The sequence below is a fragment of the Fusarium keratoplasticum genome, chromosome 12 (genome assembly GCF_025433545.1).
Source record: "Fusarium keratoplasticum isolate Fu6.1 chromosome 12, whole genome shotgun sequence".
In the NCBI taxonomy this organism is placed as follows: Eukaryota; Fungi; Ascomycota; class Sordariomycetes; order Hypocreales; family Nectriaceae; genus Fusarium; species Fusarium keratoplasticum.
In genome coordinates this window covers 463,023-481,510 of record NC_070540.1, presented here as the reverse complement: position 1 = coordinate 481,510, position 18,488 = coordinate 463,023, and the positions used below count along the sequence as shown (strand labels likewise).

Below are 18,488 nucleotides of genomic sequence, written 5' to 3'. Positions count from 1 at the left end.
ACTAGGATTTTCTAGCTTTAATAAAAACTTAAATAAAATAGCTAAAAACTTAAAAAGAGTGTTTCTAGCTATTTAACTTATAGATAAACTATATATAATTTTTATAGATTTTTAAAAAATCTACTTTATAGAGAAATAGCTATTTATACAGTGCGAATAGGTTTTCTCTATACTACCCTATAGGAATTTTTTTAATAATCTATAAGAATTAGGGTGAGTAATATATTATATAATCATACTAACTTCTAATTTTTAGCCTTTTTTAGCTTAGTTTTAATTTTCTAGAATTATTTAAAAAACCCTTGTTTTAACTAAAATCAAATTGTGACACTTGCATGACTGTGACACTTGCTATACATATACGTTATTCAGCTTTAGAACTTTATATTAATCAACTTAGTCTAAGATAAGTATTATTTATACCTAATTAATACTAATTATAAGAGCTTAGTATTAATTTAATACTCATGAAGTATTTCGTACAAGTCCCTCTTTATTGCTCATGCTCCGCCGACTGTCGCATCATTTCAACATCCTCCTCATCGATTGACATCCGTGACCCGGTATCGTGATGTGTCTCGTGGGCATGTAGTCTCATGTTCACAAACATAGACCACAAACCGAGGTCATACATGATGCGCAACACTCCTCCAACCACAAAGGCAATCCAAAACTTTTCTCTCCCGGCTAGAGCTCCCGTAAATGACGGCCCTGTAGCCATCGCCAAAGTTCGAAGCGTGCTCGTGATACCCATGACGGCCGTGCGTTCCTCGGGTTTGACGACAGCCGCGATAAAGGCTGCTCGAGGTGCTTGATCCATGTTGTTGAGACCCATGCGGATAAACAAGAGGATAATAGTGACGACAAGTCCGCTCGGCGCGGGGAAGAGTAAGACAGCGACCGAGGATGGCAGATGCGTAAACACCATGGTGTTGAGAAGTCCAAGATGTCTCGCAAGTGGACCGGCAAAGATCGTCGAGACGGTCGCCAAGATCATAGCCGCCGACATGATGTCACCGAGGCGTGTCTTGGACAGGTGAAACTTGCGATCCAGGAAGTAGGTTGTGAGGGCCTGTGAGACCATGCCATCGGCCAGGGAATCGACTGTAAGCAGGAACCATAGCTTGTACATGACGTGACGGGTAGATTGCGAGATTTGAGAGAAGCGGCCCTTTGCCTTTGGTGGTGGCTGAGGGCTAGGTTGCTCCTCTTCATCGGAATCGTGAAGTAAACCCTGGGCCAACTCATCCGATGTTTCAGGAGTTGTCTTTTCCGCCTCACATTTGCTGCTCATTGACAAGGTCGAAATCATGTTCAACCCACCCATGACGATGTAAATCCAAAAGGTCGCGTGGTACGTCTGTACCAGACTCCAACCCTCTCGCTGCTTCAATCTCTCCACAAACCTCCCCGCAAGTTCCGTGCCAGCTGCCGATCCAAGACTTGAGCATGTGACGTACCAAGACAAGACATCGGCCCGTGTTTTGGGTGTCGTAATGTGCGAGAGCATCGATTCTTCGATCGCTCGGAAGGGGCCAAAGTCGGCGCCGCTGGCACTCACGACACCCACAACGGCGGCAAGGAGGAGGATCCAGAAGTTCTCAAAGACGCAGAATACGCCCCCGGAAACAGCCATGAGCAGGCCACCTGCGAAGAGAACCCGACGACGACCGAGGCCGTCGGCCATGAGAGTGATGACCAGGCCGAGCACAACATCGCCAAGGAGAGTAAGACTCATAAACAGACCGATGCGAAAGTCCGAGAAGCCCAATTCCGAGAAGAAAAGAGCTATCGTGAGCGAAACAGCTCCGAATGCAAACATGCGACACGTTCGCGAGAGGATGACGAGCCACGCATCACGACCAGTGAGATACAGCGAGGCAATACCAGACTCGTGATACAGCCATTTGGCCGTCTTGACGAACGACGACGGATGACCAGCCATTGTGACGGAGTCTCGAGATATGAGGTTGAAGAGAGAAATATCTCAGCTCGTCAGAAGCGGAGGTTGCATTGCGCGATCTGCGGGGTGGTGGTTGGTGGACCGGATTTTTCGGCACCGTGATCGGCAGGTGAGTTTTCGACGTCATCCTGACTTGATTTAGTCTCACCGAGATGTGAGTCAACATAGTTCCGGGATAGGAGGGACTGTCGCTAGACTATCGAGAAGCTTATTCCCGAGTAACTGCTCGGCTCGGCGTTTCATCCTGCCTTGGTCGGTTGGAGTTGTCGGGCAAAAATCGGCAATCGGCTGGGTGAACAGACCTGTTGAGACGAGAAGTAGATCCGCCAATGATCCATCATTTGATACGTTTCTTCGAACCTTGTTCCAATTCTCATTGTTTGTGTAACTCGTTGTGGAGTGGTCACTTCAATCGAGTGGTGAGCACTGACCTCGTCGATGATTTGCGGTGCTGGATGGACTCAAGCTTTAAATGTCTAGCCCCGTACCTTAAGTCGCACAAAATATTAAAGGATTTTATTCTTTTATTCTCTGGTATATCATCTCATACCCTTCATACCCGCAAAGACCTATTTGTAGACAATGCCTAACCACTGGTTGACCGCTGTTAATTAAGTGATTTCTAGCGAGATTAGTGGCTCCTGGCTAATCCGGCTCTCAATAAAATCTTCACTTCTCATCCCCTCGCGGATAAGATTATCCAACCACAACCACCCCGAATCCGGCAGAATACCGTTTCCTCTCCCACTCTAAGCGCTACTGGAGAAATCGAAGGAAAGAAATGTCAGGCTGGGGCGAAGGAGACCATGAACAGCACAAAAAGACCAGAGAGCGTGAAGCGGCAAAAGAAGGCGAAGTGAAAGCTGCTCTCGAAAAAGCCGAAAAGACTCGGTCGGAGGGTGGTACTGTTCCTTTTCACACTTTGAAGGGTTACTTCCCTCTGTACTCGACCACCCACTTCGATCTTTGTTACGACTCGGCCCACTGGCCCACAAGATATATTGATTTCTCATACCTCGATGAAGAGGGTCAATTGGACTACTTTGGCCTCAGAGCACGAGATGGCCGGAGTCTTTTAGACGGCTTTATGCACCTCGACGATTCGATTGACTGCTCCTTTGAACGAGTTTTACCGCCTCTAGAAGCAAGCCCAGAGTTCTTTGAGATCAAAGAGAGGGGACCTGATGCATGATATACGTTCGCTATTCGGATCATCGACACCGACCACGTGATTGTGAAAGTGAGCCGGGAGTTGGTATTCCAGGATAGGCCAAAAGAGGCAACGGGACCTGATACTTTTGTGTTTATGGGCGTTCGAGATGACTTTTCGAGAAACAAGCTCTTGGAGTTGTTGAAGAACGGGGCAACTTGCCCTCGGACGGATGTGGTTGGCGAGGTGCCGCCACGAAGGAGAAGGAAGCGCCGTTCACGGCGCAGTCAGCGCCGAAGGAATGGCGACTAGGGACAGCTCTGAATATGCTGCATTGCTATGTGAAAGCCAGGTTTGTAGATATATAATGGTGTAGCGCTGCACAAATCTGTGTATGATCTGACGGACTATTCGGCTATGCTTGAAGGTATTGATGGATGTGGGATATGCTGTTAACTACCCTGGCTGGATAACTCTAGGACCATGAACTCTCGAGAAGAGTCAAATAGAATTTAGATTCCGGCATATGAGCCTTTTCACAGGCACATCAGAGCGAACGCTTTTAAGACTTCGAGAGAAACTAGGAGGTCAAATTGTCGTATGCTAACTAGACCGATCCCAACATTCAAAAATGTACGAGAGCAACAACTATGTACAGGAACACTCCCAAGGACATAAAGGCCTCGCTGGACTAAACCCCATTTAAGAGTCAGTGAATGGGTCAAAGCCCTGGACACCATCACCAGCAGCAGCCTGCAGCGAGTTACCAAACTCATCATCAAGCTTGGGACCAACACCACCGCTCCAGTTCTGGAGCATCTTGTCGCGAAGACCAACATCAGGCCAGTTGTCCCAGCCGACAAGAGGAGCACGGAAGAAGGAACCGGTGGGGTTCTCGGGGTTGTTGCGGTCATCGTCGTTGGCGAAGCGGAAGCAGTGGGTGCCGGCACCATCCTTGTGGTAGACGAGGAGAGGGCTGCTGCCGTCGATGGGGAACTGGTTGCTGGCGCCGTCGTACTTGCCGTGGCAGGAGGGAGCCACGCGGACGACGTTGTCGCCTTGGGTGAAGACGACGATGTTCTCCCAATCGTGGCGGTGACCGCCGAGGAAGCTGCCGCCTACAGCCTGGTCCTTTTCAAAGTAGTACTCATACCTGCGATTCTTATTAGTGACTGAAGATGGATATAATTGTTTGGTGACTTACATGACAGCGCAGAAGCCGTTGTTGCAGCGCTTGCGAGAGTAGGTGTTGCTGTTCTCCAGCTGGTGAGGGTCACGGCAATCGCCCTGAGGGGTACCAGTGGCTCCGTGGCCAGGGTTGACGTTGCCGTTGGGGTCGATGGCAGAAGTTTGATAGCAGCCATCAGAGTCAAAGTCGAGGTGAGGCTGGAACTTGAGCTCGAGCTGGTCGGCGCCCTCGGGAAGAGCTCCGATGACATCTCGCTTGTGAACGGGAGTGCCCGAAGCCACGGCGCTGAGGAGAGCAGCGGCGGCAACAAAGTTCTTGTGCATGATGAAGAGGTTGAAGAAGAGGCCTGAGGTGTCTGAGTTGAGGTTGTGTGAGTTGTTCCGACTGAGATATCCCAAGGGCGCATCAACGCCTTTATAATCGCTCAACTCTACGAGATACCCTTTTGGGCTTCACGATAGACAAATCGTGGGGCAGCTATCAAAGTGCAACGGTCGTGGTGGCTGTTCGGAGCATTGTGATCCAATAAGCTTAACATGCCTCATATGCGACATGGCCCCCGGCGCTTACAACAGCATTGTGGCATCTCCTGTCCTCCCTGAAATGCCGTCTCATCAAGTCAGCGCTAAGCTGACAGAAGTTCTCTCCCCCTGTCTGAGCGAATCCTTCGTTTACAACTACCGGGCCTAATAGCGGGCTCTCTCTGGGGCGATCGTCTTGGTTCACTTCCTTAAAGGGCAGCTGAGAACGGGAAATTACATCATTGAAGCCGAGCGCAATCCTAGAACGACAGAGCCAAGCGGGATCGGCGGGAAAGCTGGGGGACCTTGAGGGCGGAGATGAAGGCACGTGGGTCGATGGGACGGTTCAAGCACACGCAAACGCGGGACTTAATTAAAGACCGCTACTGCAAGTGTAGGACGAGAATTGACGTCACAGTAGCCAGTTGTCGATCTTATTCGAGCATCAGGAGACGCAGCTGCGTCCTTGGGATGGTTCCTTTTCAACCTCTGTTTCAGCTCCGCCATTTGGCGGCACAGCCTTGCAAGATTCGCCTAATGAGACTTGGAGGCGTTTTTTTTGGTGAGGCCAGTGGTTTCATATGCCTGCTGGAAATCAATGCAAGGCCTTGTAATTCTCCAATAAGCTTGTGACTTTGACAGGGATCCACTGATGGTGCTCTGAACGGATGAAACGTCAATATATTCAACACCCCAGACAGGCAGCAGCATTCCTGGGCTGCAAGATGGCACCAAAAACAAAATAACCCCTGGTCGATCGCCCTCTCCTGCACAGCCTTGTGGATCAGATCGACAGAGGCCCGACTCCCGAGGCGGCCGCCCTGACTGAGATGGGTGTTTGTAAGCCGGTAAGCCACCAGCTGAATGTTCTGTGGAACAGAGGCTTTGGCAGGCGGTTTCACACAGTTGAGCAGGCTGTGCTTGCATAGATTAACTAACCAATGACGTTGTGAGATGGGTGATTCCACATTGACAGGGGCCAATGCCGACATTCACGGCATGTCGGTGGCTGACGTATGCCATTCCTTCTTCTTGATTTAGATATATCACCGGTGATCAGATATGACTAGGAATCGCCCGTCTAATTGTAATAGGGCTTTTCTTCAGCGTGGCCAAAATGGAAAAAGTTGCTGACATGTTTCAGTGAGGTCGTGATACCTTGACGGTGGAATATCCGTATTCCTTGTAACCAGCCACCATCCTGCAGAGGATCAGCAGGAGAGCTCGAAGATCGTTGCTTTGATAGACACAAGTTGGGGGCTATGGAATGGAAACTTTCTGCGAGCCTTGGAAGCAGCATTGAGAAGTTGATTGCCGAGGGACGGTGCTGCATTGCTGGCTGAATGATTCCTCATCATGTGGGGCCTCGAACGACTCCATTGTGAGGGCCGTGCAAACGGGATATTCCAAGGAAAAGGAGTCATGCGATCGATAAATGAGGGAAGCCATGGATGAACATATCCTTGGCCAATAGGTCTTGGCAATGCGACACAGTAACAAGTCTTGGGACTGAGTAAGCGTGAAGATTAGTGATCTAAAGAATTGACACGGAGCGATTTGTCTCATATTTTGCTTCTGCCCGTTACCTATCTAGGTAGGTTGTTTTGCTATGTAACATTTGGCTTGATGCCAATGCTATATTGCCCAAAGTCCCTTTGCTATTGTTCTTGGCATTTTGTCAGACCAAGGCAAGGAGTTGCTGTCCCGGTCGTCACTGGCATTTCGATCTCTTTGAAACTCGGTCAGAATATCGATCAGGCTCTCTGGAGGTCTTGAAGCGGCAAGTTTGGTTCCTCAAAGGAGTCTAGTATTTTCATGGTTCCTATACGACACACTCATCCTGGACAGAATAGAAAACGTAAGAGAAAAGGGAGACCGAACTCTGGACTGAGCTCTAATTATAGCTGATATACCCAACAAATTTATCCTCGGTCAGCATAGCCAGAATATCCTCCTCATCCTTCGGATTAGGGGTGAACCGGAATGCCCGACGCTGGGCAATTTCCAACGCAGAGCCAAACCGGCCCTGCACCGTCACACTTGCGCCGTTGCGCATCAAGAACCTGACGTTCTGAACGTGCGCCATCCAGACGGCCGTCTGTAATGGATTCCCATACACTCCAGGCCCTTGGGCATCGATATCGGCACCGCGTTCCAAGAGTAGCGTTGCCATTTCGGTGAAATGGGTATGATGCCTTGCCACGGCTGTCAGGGAGTTTCCGTAATGACCGCACTGGGCATTGACGTCTGCGCCATGCTTCAGCAGTAGCTTGACGTTTTCGAGTCTGTAGTTGGCGGTGGCTGCTTGCAGCGCGCAGCCGTATGCGCCTCCCTGCCAGTTGACATCTGCACCTTTCTCGAGGAGGACTCGGATAGTGTTGAGGCCTTGCAAATTGCACGCGGCGGTGCAAAGGGCGTTTCCTGCCCACCCTACATCGGCATCTATGTCTTCCATGACATCTGCTAGGACCTCGACCACGTCCGAGTGACCTTCTTTTGCCGCGAGGTAGAGGGCGTCAGGGGTAGGCTCGACACCAATATCGATCAGGTCCTCCACGAGATCCAGGTTTCCTTTTCTGGCTGTTTGTGAAAATTGCGATGCATTCTTCTGGACAGCAGTATCCATGTCCATATTTATGACGATATGGGCATGCTCGTAAGCGGATTCCGCATATGATCTAATGACTTGGCGGTTTCTGGAAGAATTGCCTTCCATGACTACATTGATTCTTTCCTTCATTTCGCTCACTGATCAGCATTTCTCTGGCGTTAAGGAGTCCATTGCACTTACCTGTAAGTCCTGTCGCACGTTCTGTGTCTCCTGTAGCATCTTCATTATGGCTAGACGATGCGCCCTCCTTGCGACTCTGACTGGAGCTTCATTCCATCTGTTTCGGATTGCACAATCCGCTTTTCTATCGAGAAGAAGTTTTACAGTTTCTTCGTCGCAGGTCTCTGCGGCTCGGTGTAGAGGAGTGCGTCCGTCGTAGTCCTGCACATTAGGATCACCTCCCTTGTCTAGGATAGTTCGAGTCATTTCTCGGTCGTTTCCTGATACTGCCAGATGAAGAGCAGTCTGGCCGTAGTGATTCGTGGCGTTGATGTCTGCCCCATTTTTTATCAAACGTTTCGCAACGACAAGGTTCCCGGTAGATGCTGCTTGAAGCAAGGCATCGTTACTGAGCCTGTCTGTTGAATGGCGGAGGGCCAGTTCATCTTGCGGACGCACCACCTCCAGCGCGATCATGGCCTCTGCGAGATCGAATTCCAGGGAGTCTGCTATGTCTCTGAGCTGACTGATGATTATGTTCATGCCTTTACTCTCCAAAGATGAAAATTTGCAGATTTGGCGATGGTCGTGCTGTAGCATCGGTATCACTCTTTCCTTTGAAAGCCCCCTTTGTCCACTGACCTTGCCGACCAACTACATTGATCAGCGACGGAAAAAAGCTGGGAGTGCGGGTCAGGGTACTTACGATATCTTTATGACCAGGAATAGGGGAGGTTTCGACAAACGAACTGACGTGTTGTAGATGGTACGCTTCTGAATGAAACTTTTTAGCCAACTGGCATAGCCGACTTCCGTTTGACCGTATCGACTCGTGAATAGCTTTCCTGAAGCCTTCTAGCAGCCTGTCGTTGGTATTTGCAAAGGCCATGGCATCTACAATGTTGCAAAGTATGTCGTCGTAGTATTCTGAACGTGTCCCCGTTTGAGGCGTCGCGAAGAAGAGTATCGCATAGGTTGACTGTCGAAGGGATCCAAATAATCCTCTCTCGTTGCTTGCGAGGAGAAACGCCTTTTCTGTTAACTGCTCGTCCTTCGCATCGACATTATCGACTAACCTGCTTGACAAGAAGCCCTCCCAGACTGTGGCAGACGAATACGATTTTGCGGTCCTCCTCCTTCTACTTGTCAGTCATCTCTACCGTTGAGCCTGGAGCCGGCATTACCTTTTCGCTCGACCTCGTCATCTTTACAAGACTGAGTAGATGCCGGGCATAGTCAGTCAAACTCGCCGTCCCACCGGAAAAGGCAACTCCAGAGTCATAACCGTAGGAGTAAACACGTATGCCGGTAAACTCTTCCTCAAGATGCTGAAGCCAGTTAAAGCCATTCTCGTGCTGCCAAGTACGGTAGGCATCGCCCCCTAAGCCATGGACGGCGACAATGTCGAGTTTGCAGGCATCTTGTGGAGAATTGGGGGGTTGTGATGCGGAACTGTTGAGGTGAAAGAGGCCGTACTGCTCGTTTTGGGGCTGTGGCGTCTCAGCATGGTCGGAGGTCTCTATCTCAAGTAGGTTTTGGATCTGCTCTTCACTGGGCTCCTCCAGTATATCTATCCGGCGCAAGAACTGCGTCGACTCTGAGGTTGTCATTCTGATGGGCTGGCCGATGGGAGAATGGAGCCTCAAGCAGAATGAAACAGGTCGAGATGGACTGCGGTGGTTCTTCTCTAGACCTGACACCCCGCTCCAGTCAGCCTTGGCTCCGAAACCTGTATCATGGGGAGAACGCCACATCTTTCTCCAGTCCCAATCATCCGTCGCCATGTCCTGACTAAGGCATCTTGACCCCTGCAAGGCGGTTTTCAAAATGCGTTATCTCGGTGTTGCACGCCATCTTTCAACCTCAACATGACCGTCTCAGTCATCCATAGTCTGTCATGCCAGCATCTCGCATAATCCAATCACTCTTTGTCTCCCGAGTAGGACAACTCGTCCTGAGGCAGCTCAAAGAGATATGGGAGACTAAATTCATGCTATTCGGCCTGACCATGGCGATACGATATCTTTTTGGTTCCCTCAGCCTCTTCTGGTGGGGTCTCACAAAATTACCTGCGGTTCCTTTCATTTCCAACCCCATCTCGCAATTGGTATTCATGAGCGGCGCTCTTCTCATTCAGCTCTCGGTCATATTGTTGATGTGGGCGGCGTTCCGGAGAGCTCAACATGACCAGCCATCGCCATGGAGGGATCTCGATATCAGATATGTTGTTCAACTTCTCCTGCCAAGCTCACCTTTAGTCGGGCTCAACTTTCTGTATTCGAGACTTGGACCGCGGAGACGACAGGCTATTCGGGCATCACCATGGCACTTCAGACACACTCTGGCTTTGATGCATGCCGGGACTGTCATATTCGGCATGGTCAAGTTTGGAGGACTGGGTGGTCTACTCGGTGTCTGTTTACTTGCCATTCTGTTTGATGCGGTATTTCTATTGTTACGGCAAATCGAGGCATCATTTGGCCAAAACATGCGAAATCTCACACCAAGGCTTGATTATCAACATAAGCCACGGTTTGCGTTGGCTGCTGTGTCTCAAGCTCTGGCCCTTGCAGTTGCCTTCGTCTTCACAATGAAGGATCATCAATGGCCAATATACGTCCTTTTTGTCTTTCCCATGACGGCAGTGGCGACATTTCTGGGATATCTCAGCCATGGTCATGAGCCAGAGTATCTCAACGACTCTATCTCGGTCCACTCTCTTCCGGAGAGCCAGGGGCCTCCATTCTGCCAAACATGCCGGTCCACCATCTTCTCAAATGCTCTCACTGGCCCGACTCACCATCTCACTGCCGACAGCTTGTATAGGTCGGCATCGACAGGTTGCCGAATCTGTGCAGCTGTCTGGCAGCAAAGATCCCACGTCCAGCAGGACTTTCTGGCCGTCTTGATGTTCTGGAAACCAACCACCACATATGAAGCCGGTGTGAGCTCATGGAGTATAAGGTATCGTCAAGATCCCTACAAGCTTCATGGATGTCGGTTTCAGATGCGACAACGTCAAGGTTGGTGCTGGGGTGTTACCAGGGAATTCTCCATCATGCTAACAAGTCAAAGTCGCTGATAGCTGGGTTAGACCAGGCAGCATGTTGGATCTACGAAAGCGCATTGCACTTACTCAACTACCATGTCACACTGGCTCTGGCTCAAGCTTGGCCCTGGCAGCAAAGTGGCTTCAGCATTGCACCATCTATCACGAGGTGTGCTGTTTCAATCAAGACCGGACATTTCGGCCTTCGCGTCTTCTGTATGTCGAAAACGATGCTGTCTGCCTCCATACCACCCAGCAGATGCCCAAGAGAGTCCGTTACTTGACCCTTAGCCATTGTTGGGGCAAGCTGCATATTCTAAGATTGTTGGAGTCCAATGAGGATTCTTTCCACCTGGATAATCGTATGCAATCGCTGCCCAAGACCTTCCAGGATGCGATCCACATTACACGGCGTCTTGGATTCTCTTATCTCTGGATTGACAGCCTTTGAATTATACAAGACTCCAAAGAAGACTGGTTGCGAGAGGCTGCACTCATGGGCAGAATCTACAAGAATGCAGCATGCAACATAGCAGCCCCAGATGCCTCCAGCGGCCAGCAAGGCTGTCTTTACCCACGGAACCCACGAACAATACAGCCCGAACCAGTGAACTATGGATCTGAGAATGAAGAGTACCTTGTCAACGAGACAGACATTTACGATGACCATGTTCTGTACTCCAGAGCATGGGTGCTCCAAGAGGCCATACTCGCACGACGGACACTGGACTGTGGTCGGGGCCAACTCTTCTGGCGATGCAGTGAGATGAGGGCGTCCGAGGTCTTTCCAGGGGGTGTTCCAACAAACATCTACCATGATGACCATCCGGCATCCAAGTTCAAGGCCATCTCCACTGATAACGACCAAGTTATGATCACAGCAAACATCTTGGAACGCCGTCTCAGCAGTCTCAAGACACGGTTGCAAATTCCGACTGCCCCGGGAAGGGGGTCCCTAGAACGATACACCGAGGCCCCTTTTGCATTCTGGTCCGCCATCGTGGGAGAGTACACCAAGATGAAGTTGACCAAGGACACAGACCGGATAGTCGCACTAGCTGGTATCACGGATGTCTTCAGGCCGTTCTTTGGCGACCACTGGTTCGGCATGTGGCGCATCTTCATGCCCCTAGAGCTGCTATGGCAAGCTGGAGGTACGGGTCAACGGCCGTCCACGTTGCGAGCGCCGACCTGGTCGTGGTTCTCGGTTGAAAGGCCAGTCTATTACACGAGCTGCGAGTTCAACTACCGCAGTGACCGCCTCATCACAGAATTCATTGATGCAGAGGCGATAGGAGAAGACGGGATGCGTCTCTGTCTATCAACACCTTTGCTGCGAGCAACGTGGTCTAGCCTGAATGATTTCGGAACGAGCTGTGTCATATCCAGTCTCGAAGGTGAAACGCGACGAATGTCGTTTTTCGGTATTCCCACTATCTCTGATACCTATGGAGATGTCTCTTTCGATCACTGGGACGATGGCGCGGTGACTGAAGATATATTCCTCATGTGCATACAGATACGGAGGGGGTCCGGGAACATAGCATTGGGGTTGGTGCTGCAGGAGGTGGCTGAAGGGGTGTTTGAGCGATTAGGGCACTTCTCTATTCCAGAGGACTTGATAGGCCCGTTCTTGGATCGAACACCTAGAAGAGAGATAGTTCTTAGATAAGACACGTCAAGTATAGGAAGGTGCGGCAGGAAATGGGTGTAGTAAAGTGGTATTAATCGGTGTTGTTTTAGGAGTCTATAAGAGAATATGTAGATGGTCTATGTACATGAGATTGACGGGTGGCTCGCCGTGATTGTGCCTGGCACATGAATTATTTCCCGGCTTGATTAAAGTCGGGGCAGAAAGTAGAAATGAGAGGATTGAACAAAGAACCGGTACAGTTGGCTTGTTCCAGTTACTTCAGCTCGGGTATCCGAATGATGACTGCACCAACTCCCGAACCACTGTGCCACTGACGATGGGCTTCTTGAATGTCATCCATATCCCAGATCTTCCGAATGGGCACCGAGATCTTGCTCTTGCCGAGCAGATCGAGAAGGGCCTTCATGTTGGGCTGGTAGTCTGGCTGGTCCCGACTAATGAGGAAGAAGGCGGTTCTCTTCCCCCTCCAGGGAATTTGGCCCTTCAGCAAGAATTTGACAGTTGGCCATGTAGCTGGGACTGGGGCTTCGTTGGTAAGGGAGTACTTGTTGGCGCCGAAGCCGACGACAATGCCGTGATCGTTGAGGATGTCGTACGATTCGTGGAAGCTCTCGAAGCCGATCGAGTCAAAGACGGCGTCGACGCCACCCGTGTCCTTCATGGCCTTGATCCAGTTCTTGTCGGTATAGACAAAGGGGATGCCGCCCTGCTCCCGGACAGCGGCGTGGTTCCTCTCTGATGCTGTACCGTACGCTGTCGCACCCAGCAGCTGGACGAGCTTCATGGTGGCATAGCCAACAGAGCCACTGATGCCATGGATGAAAACGGTCTGTCCCCTCTTCACCTTGGCAACTTGGTGAACCATGCCGTAGGCGGTGCACCAGTCGAGAATGAGGCCCGTCACCTGCTGCAGGTCGGAACCTTCAGGGACGGGGATGAGATGCTTCTCGGGCAGGTTGACCAGCTGAGCCTGAGCATCATACTTGGTCAGGCATGCGACAGTGTCGCCAGTCTTGAACTTTGAGCTCCCGCTGCCGTTAGTCTTGACAGTGCCGACGAGACAGTAGCCGGGGGTCAACGGTGGCTTCTGCTGGCTTGGGTAGACACCGCGTCGCATGTTGATGTCGGCACCAGAAAAGCCGGCATATATGGGTGCAACCTGCACCTCTCCTGCAGCAGGCTGAGGGAGGGTGGCCTCGACGATCTCAAGGACTGATGCATCGCCGTACTTGGGGATGACGACTTTACGGAATGTGGTTGACATTGTGGAGGAGTCGAGGATAGTAAGAAAGGGAAAGATAAGAAGTTCTGTTTCGATGCTGAAGCATCAAATCTGAGGCCAGGGCTAGGCCTCTTTTACGGGCCCTACCATGAAGAGTTGACTCGGGGAGCATAAGTAATTTCGCCTAGGCCGTCGGTGATCGGGACAATATAACGTCGGTGGCGCGAGATTAATAATCTTGACCGGTGGGAATGTGTGCCGAGTAGCACCAAAGTGGCGCAAAGAAACAACAATAAACTCAACACTAAGCAGCTAGACTCCTCTGTATCCGCGTATAGATAAGCTAGGCAATGGAAGTTGGTCTAGATGGCATCATCGGTCGAGTTTGACAAAGCAAATAGTCGTACTAATAAGGAAGCCTGGGCGTAGTCAAACAAGACGGAGCGGAGTCCCTCGTTCCATGAAGCTAAGCCAGGGGGAATTGTCGTGCATATCGCCAACACCAAACCGTCACTACCGCGATGCCGAGGTACAGGGCACAATTTAGTTTGACTTGCCCCGGCCTCAACTACTTATCCGGACTTGAGGCCTAATTAACCGTCTATCTCCATCATCTCCTCCGTCCGTATCGGCCTCCGCCAAGCCCCCGCAACGGCCTCCACTTTCCTCCGCCTCCATCTCCGACGGCGGTGACCTATTGAGCCAGCCCGCTGAGATGAAGCATGCCGGCAGTTGTGCCTATCTATGTATGTTCGAAACCCTTGCGGAGTTGTTTCAGCTTCAAACTGTCTAGGGGATGGCGTCGTCTATACCAACCATTCCGACATCTTGCTGAATGGAGCAACCACCATATAAATACCGTTGGCCATGCCTTGACTGCACCTGGTTCCTCCATAATACATTCAATTTCGACCCAATCAATTCTCTTCAAGTGCCCTCCAGGACCACTATCAACTACGCATCAGCCACCCAGCCCGCCACCAGCCCAACCGTCACAATGGCTTACAAGAGTGTTGCTCTCGTCGGTGTGAGTGTCGGCTGCCCATCACATTCCATCAAGTGCATCACGCTGATACAAAGCAGGCCAGCGGAAACCTAGGACAGATTACTATCCCCGCCTTCCACGACTCTGACCTCGAGATTACCGCCATCATCCGATCCACCTCTACAGCCACGTTCCCCGAGGGCATCAAAGTCATCAAAACTGAGTACAACCTCGCCGATTTGACCGAGGCTCTGAAGGGCAAGGACGCCGTCATCAGCATGATTCCTATCGTCTCTCTAGATCAGCAGGCCGTGGTCATCGACGCCGCTATTGCCGCTGGCGTCAAGCGGTTTATCCCTAGCGAGTTTGGATCAGATACCAGAGTCAGTATTAGCAGCGCTAAATAGTAGATCCCGATGTTAACATGGTACAGAGCGAGAAGGTCTTGGCGGCCGTGCCTTTTTTCAAGGTCAAGAAGGATTACCTGGACCTCCTCAAGACCAAGGAGGATGTTATCAGCTGGACTGCTCTCTTCACTGGGCCCTTCTTTGACTGGGTGAGCCTTACCCTCAAAGGGGTTCTTATTGCGTACTAACAAACGTCTCTAGGGCCTGCCATTGGATTTCTGGGGCTTCGATCTGGCCACCAAAAAGGCTCTTCTGGTCGATGAGGGCAAGGCTACCTTCACCACCAGTAACGCACTCCAGATCGGCCGTGCCCTTGTCGGCATCCTCAAGCACCCTGAGGAGACTTCCAACACCGTCGTTGCCATCGAGTCCTTCACCACCACCCAGTTGAAGGCCCTCGAGATCTTGGAGAAGGTTACCAACACCACATTTGAGCGCAAGTACCAGACTTCCGAGGACCTTCGAGCGGAGGCCTTCAAGTTGTTGAACGAGGGCAACATCAACGACGGAGGCGCCAAGCTAATCAGTGCCCTTGTTTTCGGCAAGGAGAACTTGGAGGACCACAAGCATCTAGACCTTGAGAAGTGGAACAAGCTCCTTGGTCTTCCTACTGAGTCAGTTGAAGAGACTATCGAGCGTGTCATCAAGAGCCTGGCTTGAGCTTCATTGCACAACAAGGCAACTGAAAGAGTCCAAGCCACCAGGAGCTACCATAATGTAGACACATCATATCTCTCAACAAACGGATTATAATCATAGAGAAGAATCCTTAGATGTTATGGAAAACGAAGAGACCTTTAAGGGACATTCCAATCTCACTCCTCATGCAAAGATATTTGAAGAAACCCCAAGAAAAACACAGTTTTCAACACAATAAACCATCATCTTCAATGCCCCTCAACACAAAAGCCACCATCTACAGGATCTTCAGCGCGACATTGGCGTCAAGGGAATCCCTTCGGAGTGACTGGTTTCAGCCTCAATTACTTCAGTCTGATCATTTTCAGCCCTGTCTGTTTCAGTCTGAGTTGCGGCGGTCTGGTTTGTTGGCGCTTGATCTCGTGCCAGAGTGACGTTGACATAGTGGTTCGTTCGCTTCTGCACAACTGGAACAGTGCCCTCTAGACTAATGCGTTAACGCTGTGCCACCTTACAAAAGAAGTCTCAGATATTTACCAAGAAGTACAGACAGAAACTTGCCAAGGATGGGCATCCACACGAACAATGCCACAAACTGCCCGTAGCTCCACCCACCAAAGACTGAGTCGCTTTGACCCTCTCCGTAGGTATCACCAAGCACATTCCTAAACATGACAAAATTTGCCAGATTATACGTACCGAGGGCCATGGTGAATAACTCCAAGAGAGTTAATACGGGCTGACTTGTGGCGGCAGTCAAGAGGAGGTACCATCGATCTCTCGTTAACTCTTTAGTCGGGAAGAAGACTGGTACAAGGCCCTTCATCAACCAATCCCACAGGAGAATGGGTATTATACCGTGTATAGCCCAGTAAGTAAACTTGCTAGACAGAATGCTCTCCTCCTCCTGCATCAGCCCGTTGTATGCGAATCCTTCGTCGGATTCCCCGTAGTTCAGGCAATAGATCTTCGGTCCAGCATTCTGCCCGCAAGACTTGAGACCAGCGTCTTGTTTGAAGCTTTTTTCTACCTCCTCTTTGTCTGCGTACCCGGAGGTGAAGATGACGCAGGCCATTGTCCAGGTGAAGATGACCCATAGCAGCGTGTACCACCACCTATTCTGAGTCTTGTGGAGGGCTATCTGAACGGAAATGATCGGGTAAATACTTATTGAGACCATGTCATCAAGGAGAATATTGTTGATAGACCACGCCCGGAGTGTGTGAGCTTTGCCGAAGCCCGGAGAGCCGATCTCGGCATACGCCACTACACCTACAATCGAGAGGATGGCTAGATATTGGGATTGAGCTTCTTGAAGGTCGACAATGGTGGATGCCACTGCGCCAGCAAAGCGGTTATTCGAGAGTCTGTCTTGCCACTTCTTTGCCGTTTCTGTGGCCTTGGCTCGGAACGGACGCGTACAGGCCCACACAAGGTATTTGGTCCAAGACGTAGTAAAGTTAAGAGACAAGACGAAGAACATGGACAGTGAGAACTGAATAAGGTAGGCAATGAACAACTGTCTCGCGCCATTAGAGAATACTTCGATCGGCAGCTAGAATGAAACTCACCCCAGGACCCGCAAGGTCACTGTCAATGCCCAAGTCGGCGTTGGTGCAGTAGTTGTGGCTCATGATATATCCGAACTCGAGGGTCTTTTCGTAAGTGACGGAAATGTTCTGGAACTCGTCGAATTCCAAGGAGCATCCGAGTTTGGAAGCGAAACAAGACTCGGTTGCACACGCACGATAGTTTTGGAAGACGTCGACATGGTCGAAATCCTCGAGTGGACCAAGCTGAAACCTCTGCCTCACTTCCTTCTCATCGTCCCTGTTGATAGTGATTCGAGGGTGATCTTCGTCTGGATTGTCCCAGGTTGTCATGCGGAGAGTTGCCAGGCTGACACAGTTCCAGAGAGTCTCTGCCGATTTGAAGAGGTATGTCGAGTTGCTGCATGCCTCAGTGCAGTTGATGCCATCAGCCTCTGTCTTGCATCCATCGTCGATTAGGACAATAGGATCCTTGGTGTAGTTGGCGACACGTTCAATGAGTTTGAGCCATGCAGTCTCCCAGTTCTGCCAATTTTGAACCCAATCATCTTGTTGAGATTGACCTTTTGTGATATTAATCCTCCGTTCAATGACATCAGTCATTTTGAGTTGATAGGATTCAAAGGCAGACCTCGTGGACAGGCAGACTTAACAGTCACGGAGAAGGAGTGGCAAAGGGCCGGGCATAATTAAATAACCAAATTAGCAGCCTCATTCCGAGGCCGAACGTTACACGCTGAGCGCCACCAGCCTGCACGTCAGCACGAGCTGAACCCCCTCTATTTAAACATGCAGGAGCATTACCCTCTTTGAAATGTGAGTGGAAGAGCCAAACAAGCCAGCAGGCCAGTCCCATAAGCCATAAATGCGGGCAAAGTCAGGCTGGCTAGGATGGCAGACTCATAACAGGCAAATGCTAAGCTAGACAAGTGGCATTTACAGGCGAAACACTACTTTGGTTGGTGTTTTAATGCTCATGTATCAATGGCCACATATTTAGCCCTATGGATGATGCCCTCTTTTGTAGACGTGTCACGAGAGTCAGCGTGAATCACTGAGTATCAAGAAGTTCTGAAATGCTTGTATTGACTCACTACCAGCTCAGTCGAGGGTTAACCGCCAGCCTGATTTCGACTGATACATGTCTAAGACATACATGTACCATAATGCGCCACGGCACCAAGTCAACAAGCAGGCTGTAGGCACAAAAATAGTGCTGAGTGCGCTTCGAGTTCAACTTTGGCTTGGCAAGGGAGCAATCAGGTTCCCAAGCCGTTTCCCCCCCTCCTCAAGTTTGAAATGGAGCTGACGCCTCATCTATCGGTCTGACATCATGAGGCATCACTCATTGACTTTGCAAATTTGTAGCCTCGAGTTGGTTGCCAGGCT

The 18,488-nt window shown here is 50.5% G+C and overlaps 8 protein-coding genes across 8 annotated transcripts; 3 read left to right on the top strand and 5 right to left on the bottom strand.

The window, feature by feature from the left end:
- Positions 1-493: 493 nt before the first annotated feature.
- NCS57_01374800 (MFS domain-containing protein) lies at positions 494-1,945 on the bottom strand (the record flags this gene model as incomplete). Its single annotated transcript, XM_053063373.1, has 1 exon — positions 494-1,945. One exon carries the CDS (start codon positions 1,943-1,945, stop codon positions 494-496), a length of 1,452 nt encoding a protein of 483 aa, XP_052906706.1.
- Positions 1,946-3,815: 1,870 nt separating this feature from the next.
- NCS57_01374700 (uncharacterized protein) lies at positions 3,816-4,625 on the bottom strand (the record flags this gene model as incomplete). Its single annotated transcript, XM_053063372.1, has 2 exons — positions 3,816-4,266; positions 4,318-4,625. 2 exons carry the CDS (start codon positions 4,623-4,625, stop codon positions 3,816-3,818), a joined length of 759 nt encoding a protein of 252 aa, XP_052906705.1.
- A 2,092-nt stretch (positions 4,626-6,717) lies between these two features.
- On the bottom strand, positions 6,718-9,203 carry NCS57_01374600 (uncharacterized protein; the record flags this gene model as incomplete). The annotated part of the gene is made up of 5 exons (XM_053063371.1): positions 6,718-7,557; positions 7,615-8,247; positions 8,300-8,623; positions 8,670-8,729; positions 8,778-9,203. 5 exons carry the CDS (start codon positions 9,201-9,203, stop codon positions 6,718-6,720), a joined length of 2,283 nt encoding a protein of 760 aa, XP_052906704.1.
- A 980-nt stretch (positions 9,204-10,183) lies between these two features.
- NCS57_01374500 (HET domain-containing protein) lies at positions 10,184-11,093 on the top strand (the record flags this gene model as incomplete). The annotated part of the gene is made up of 2 exons (XM_053063370.1): positions 10,184-10,616; positions 10,669-11,093. 2 exons carry the CDS (start codon positions 10,184-10,186, stop codon positions 11,091-11,093), a joined length of 858 nt encoding a protein of 285 aa, XP_052906703.1.
- Positions 11,094-11,138: 45 nt separating this feature from the next.
- Positions 11,139-12,314, top strand: NCS57_01374400 (HET domain-containing protein; the record flags this gene model as incomplete). Its single annotated transcript, XM_053063369.1, has 1 exon — positions 11,139-12,314. The coding sequence occupies one exon, from the start codon at positions 11,139-11,141 to the stop codon at positions 12,312-12,314; it is 1,176 nt and encodes a 391-aa protein (XP_052906702.1).
- A 235-nt stretch (positions 12,315-12,549) lies between these two features.
- On the bottom strand, positions 12,550-13,560 carry NCS57_01374300 (PKS-ER domain-containing protein; the record flags this gene model as incomplete). The annotated part of the gene is made up of 1 exon (XM_053063368.1): positions 12,550-13,560. One exon carries the CDS (start codon positions 13,558-13,560, stop codon positions 12,550-12,552), a length of 1,011 nt encoding a protein of 336 aa, XP_052906701.1.
- Positions 13,561-14,515: 955 nt separating this feature from the next.
- Positions 14,516-15,570, top strand: NCS57_01374200 (NmrA domain-containing protein; the record flags this gene model as incomplete). The annotated part of the gene is made up of 4 exons (XM_053063367.1): positions 14,516-14,545; positions 14,602-14,886; positions 14,937-15,059; positions 15,112-15,570. The coding sequence occupies 4 exons, from the start codon at positions 14,516-14,518 to the stop codon at positions 15,568-15,570; spliced, it is 897 nt and encodes a 298-aa protein (XP_052906700.1).
- Positions 15,571-15,837: 267 nt separating this feature from the next.
- On the bottom strand, positions 15,838-17,702 carry NCS57_01374100 (uncharacterized protein; the record flags this gene model as incomplete). Its single annotated transcript, XM_053063366.1, has 3 exons — positions 15,838-16,031; positions 16,087-17,068; positions 17,121-17,702. The coding sequence occupies 3 exons, from the start codon at positions 17,700-17,702 to the stop codon at positions 15,838-15,840; spliced, it is 1,758 nt and encodes a 585-aa protein (XP_052906699.1).
- Between the last annotated feature and the right edge of the window lie 786 nt (positions 17,703-18,488).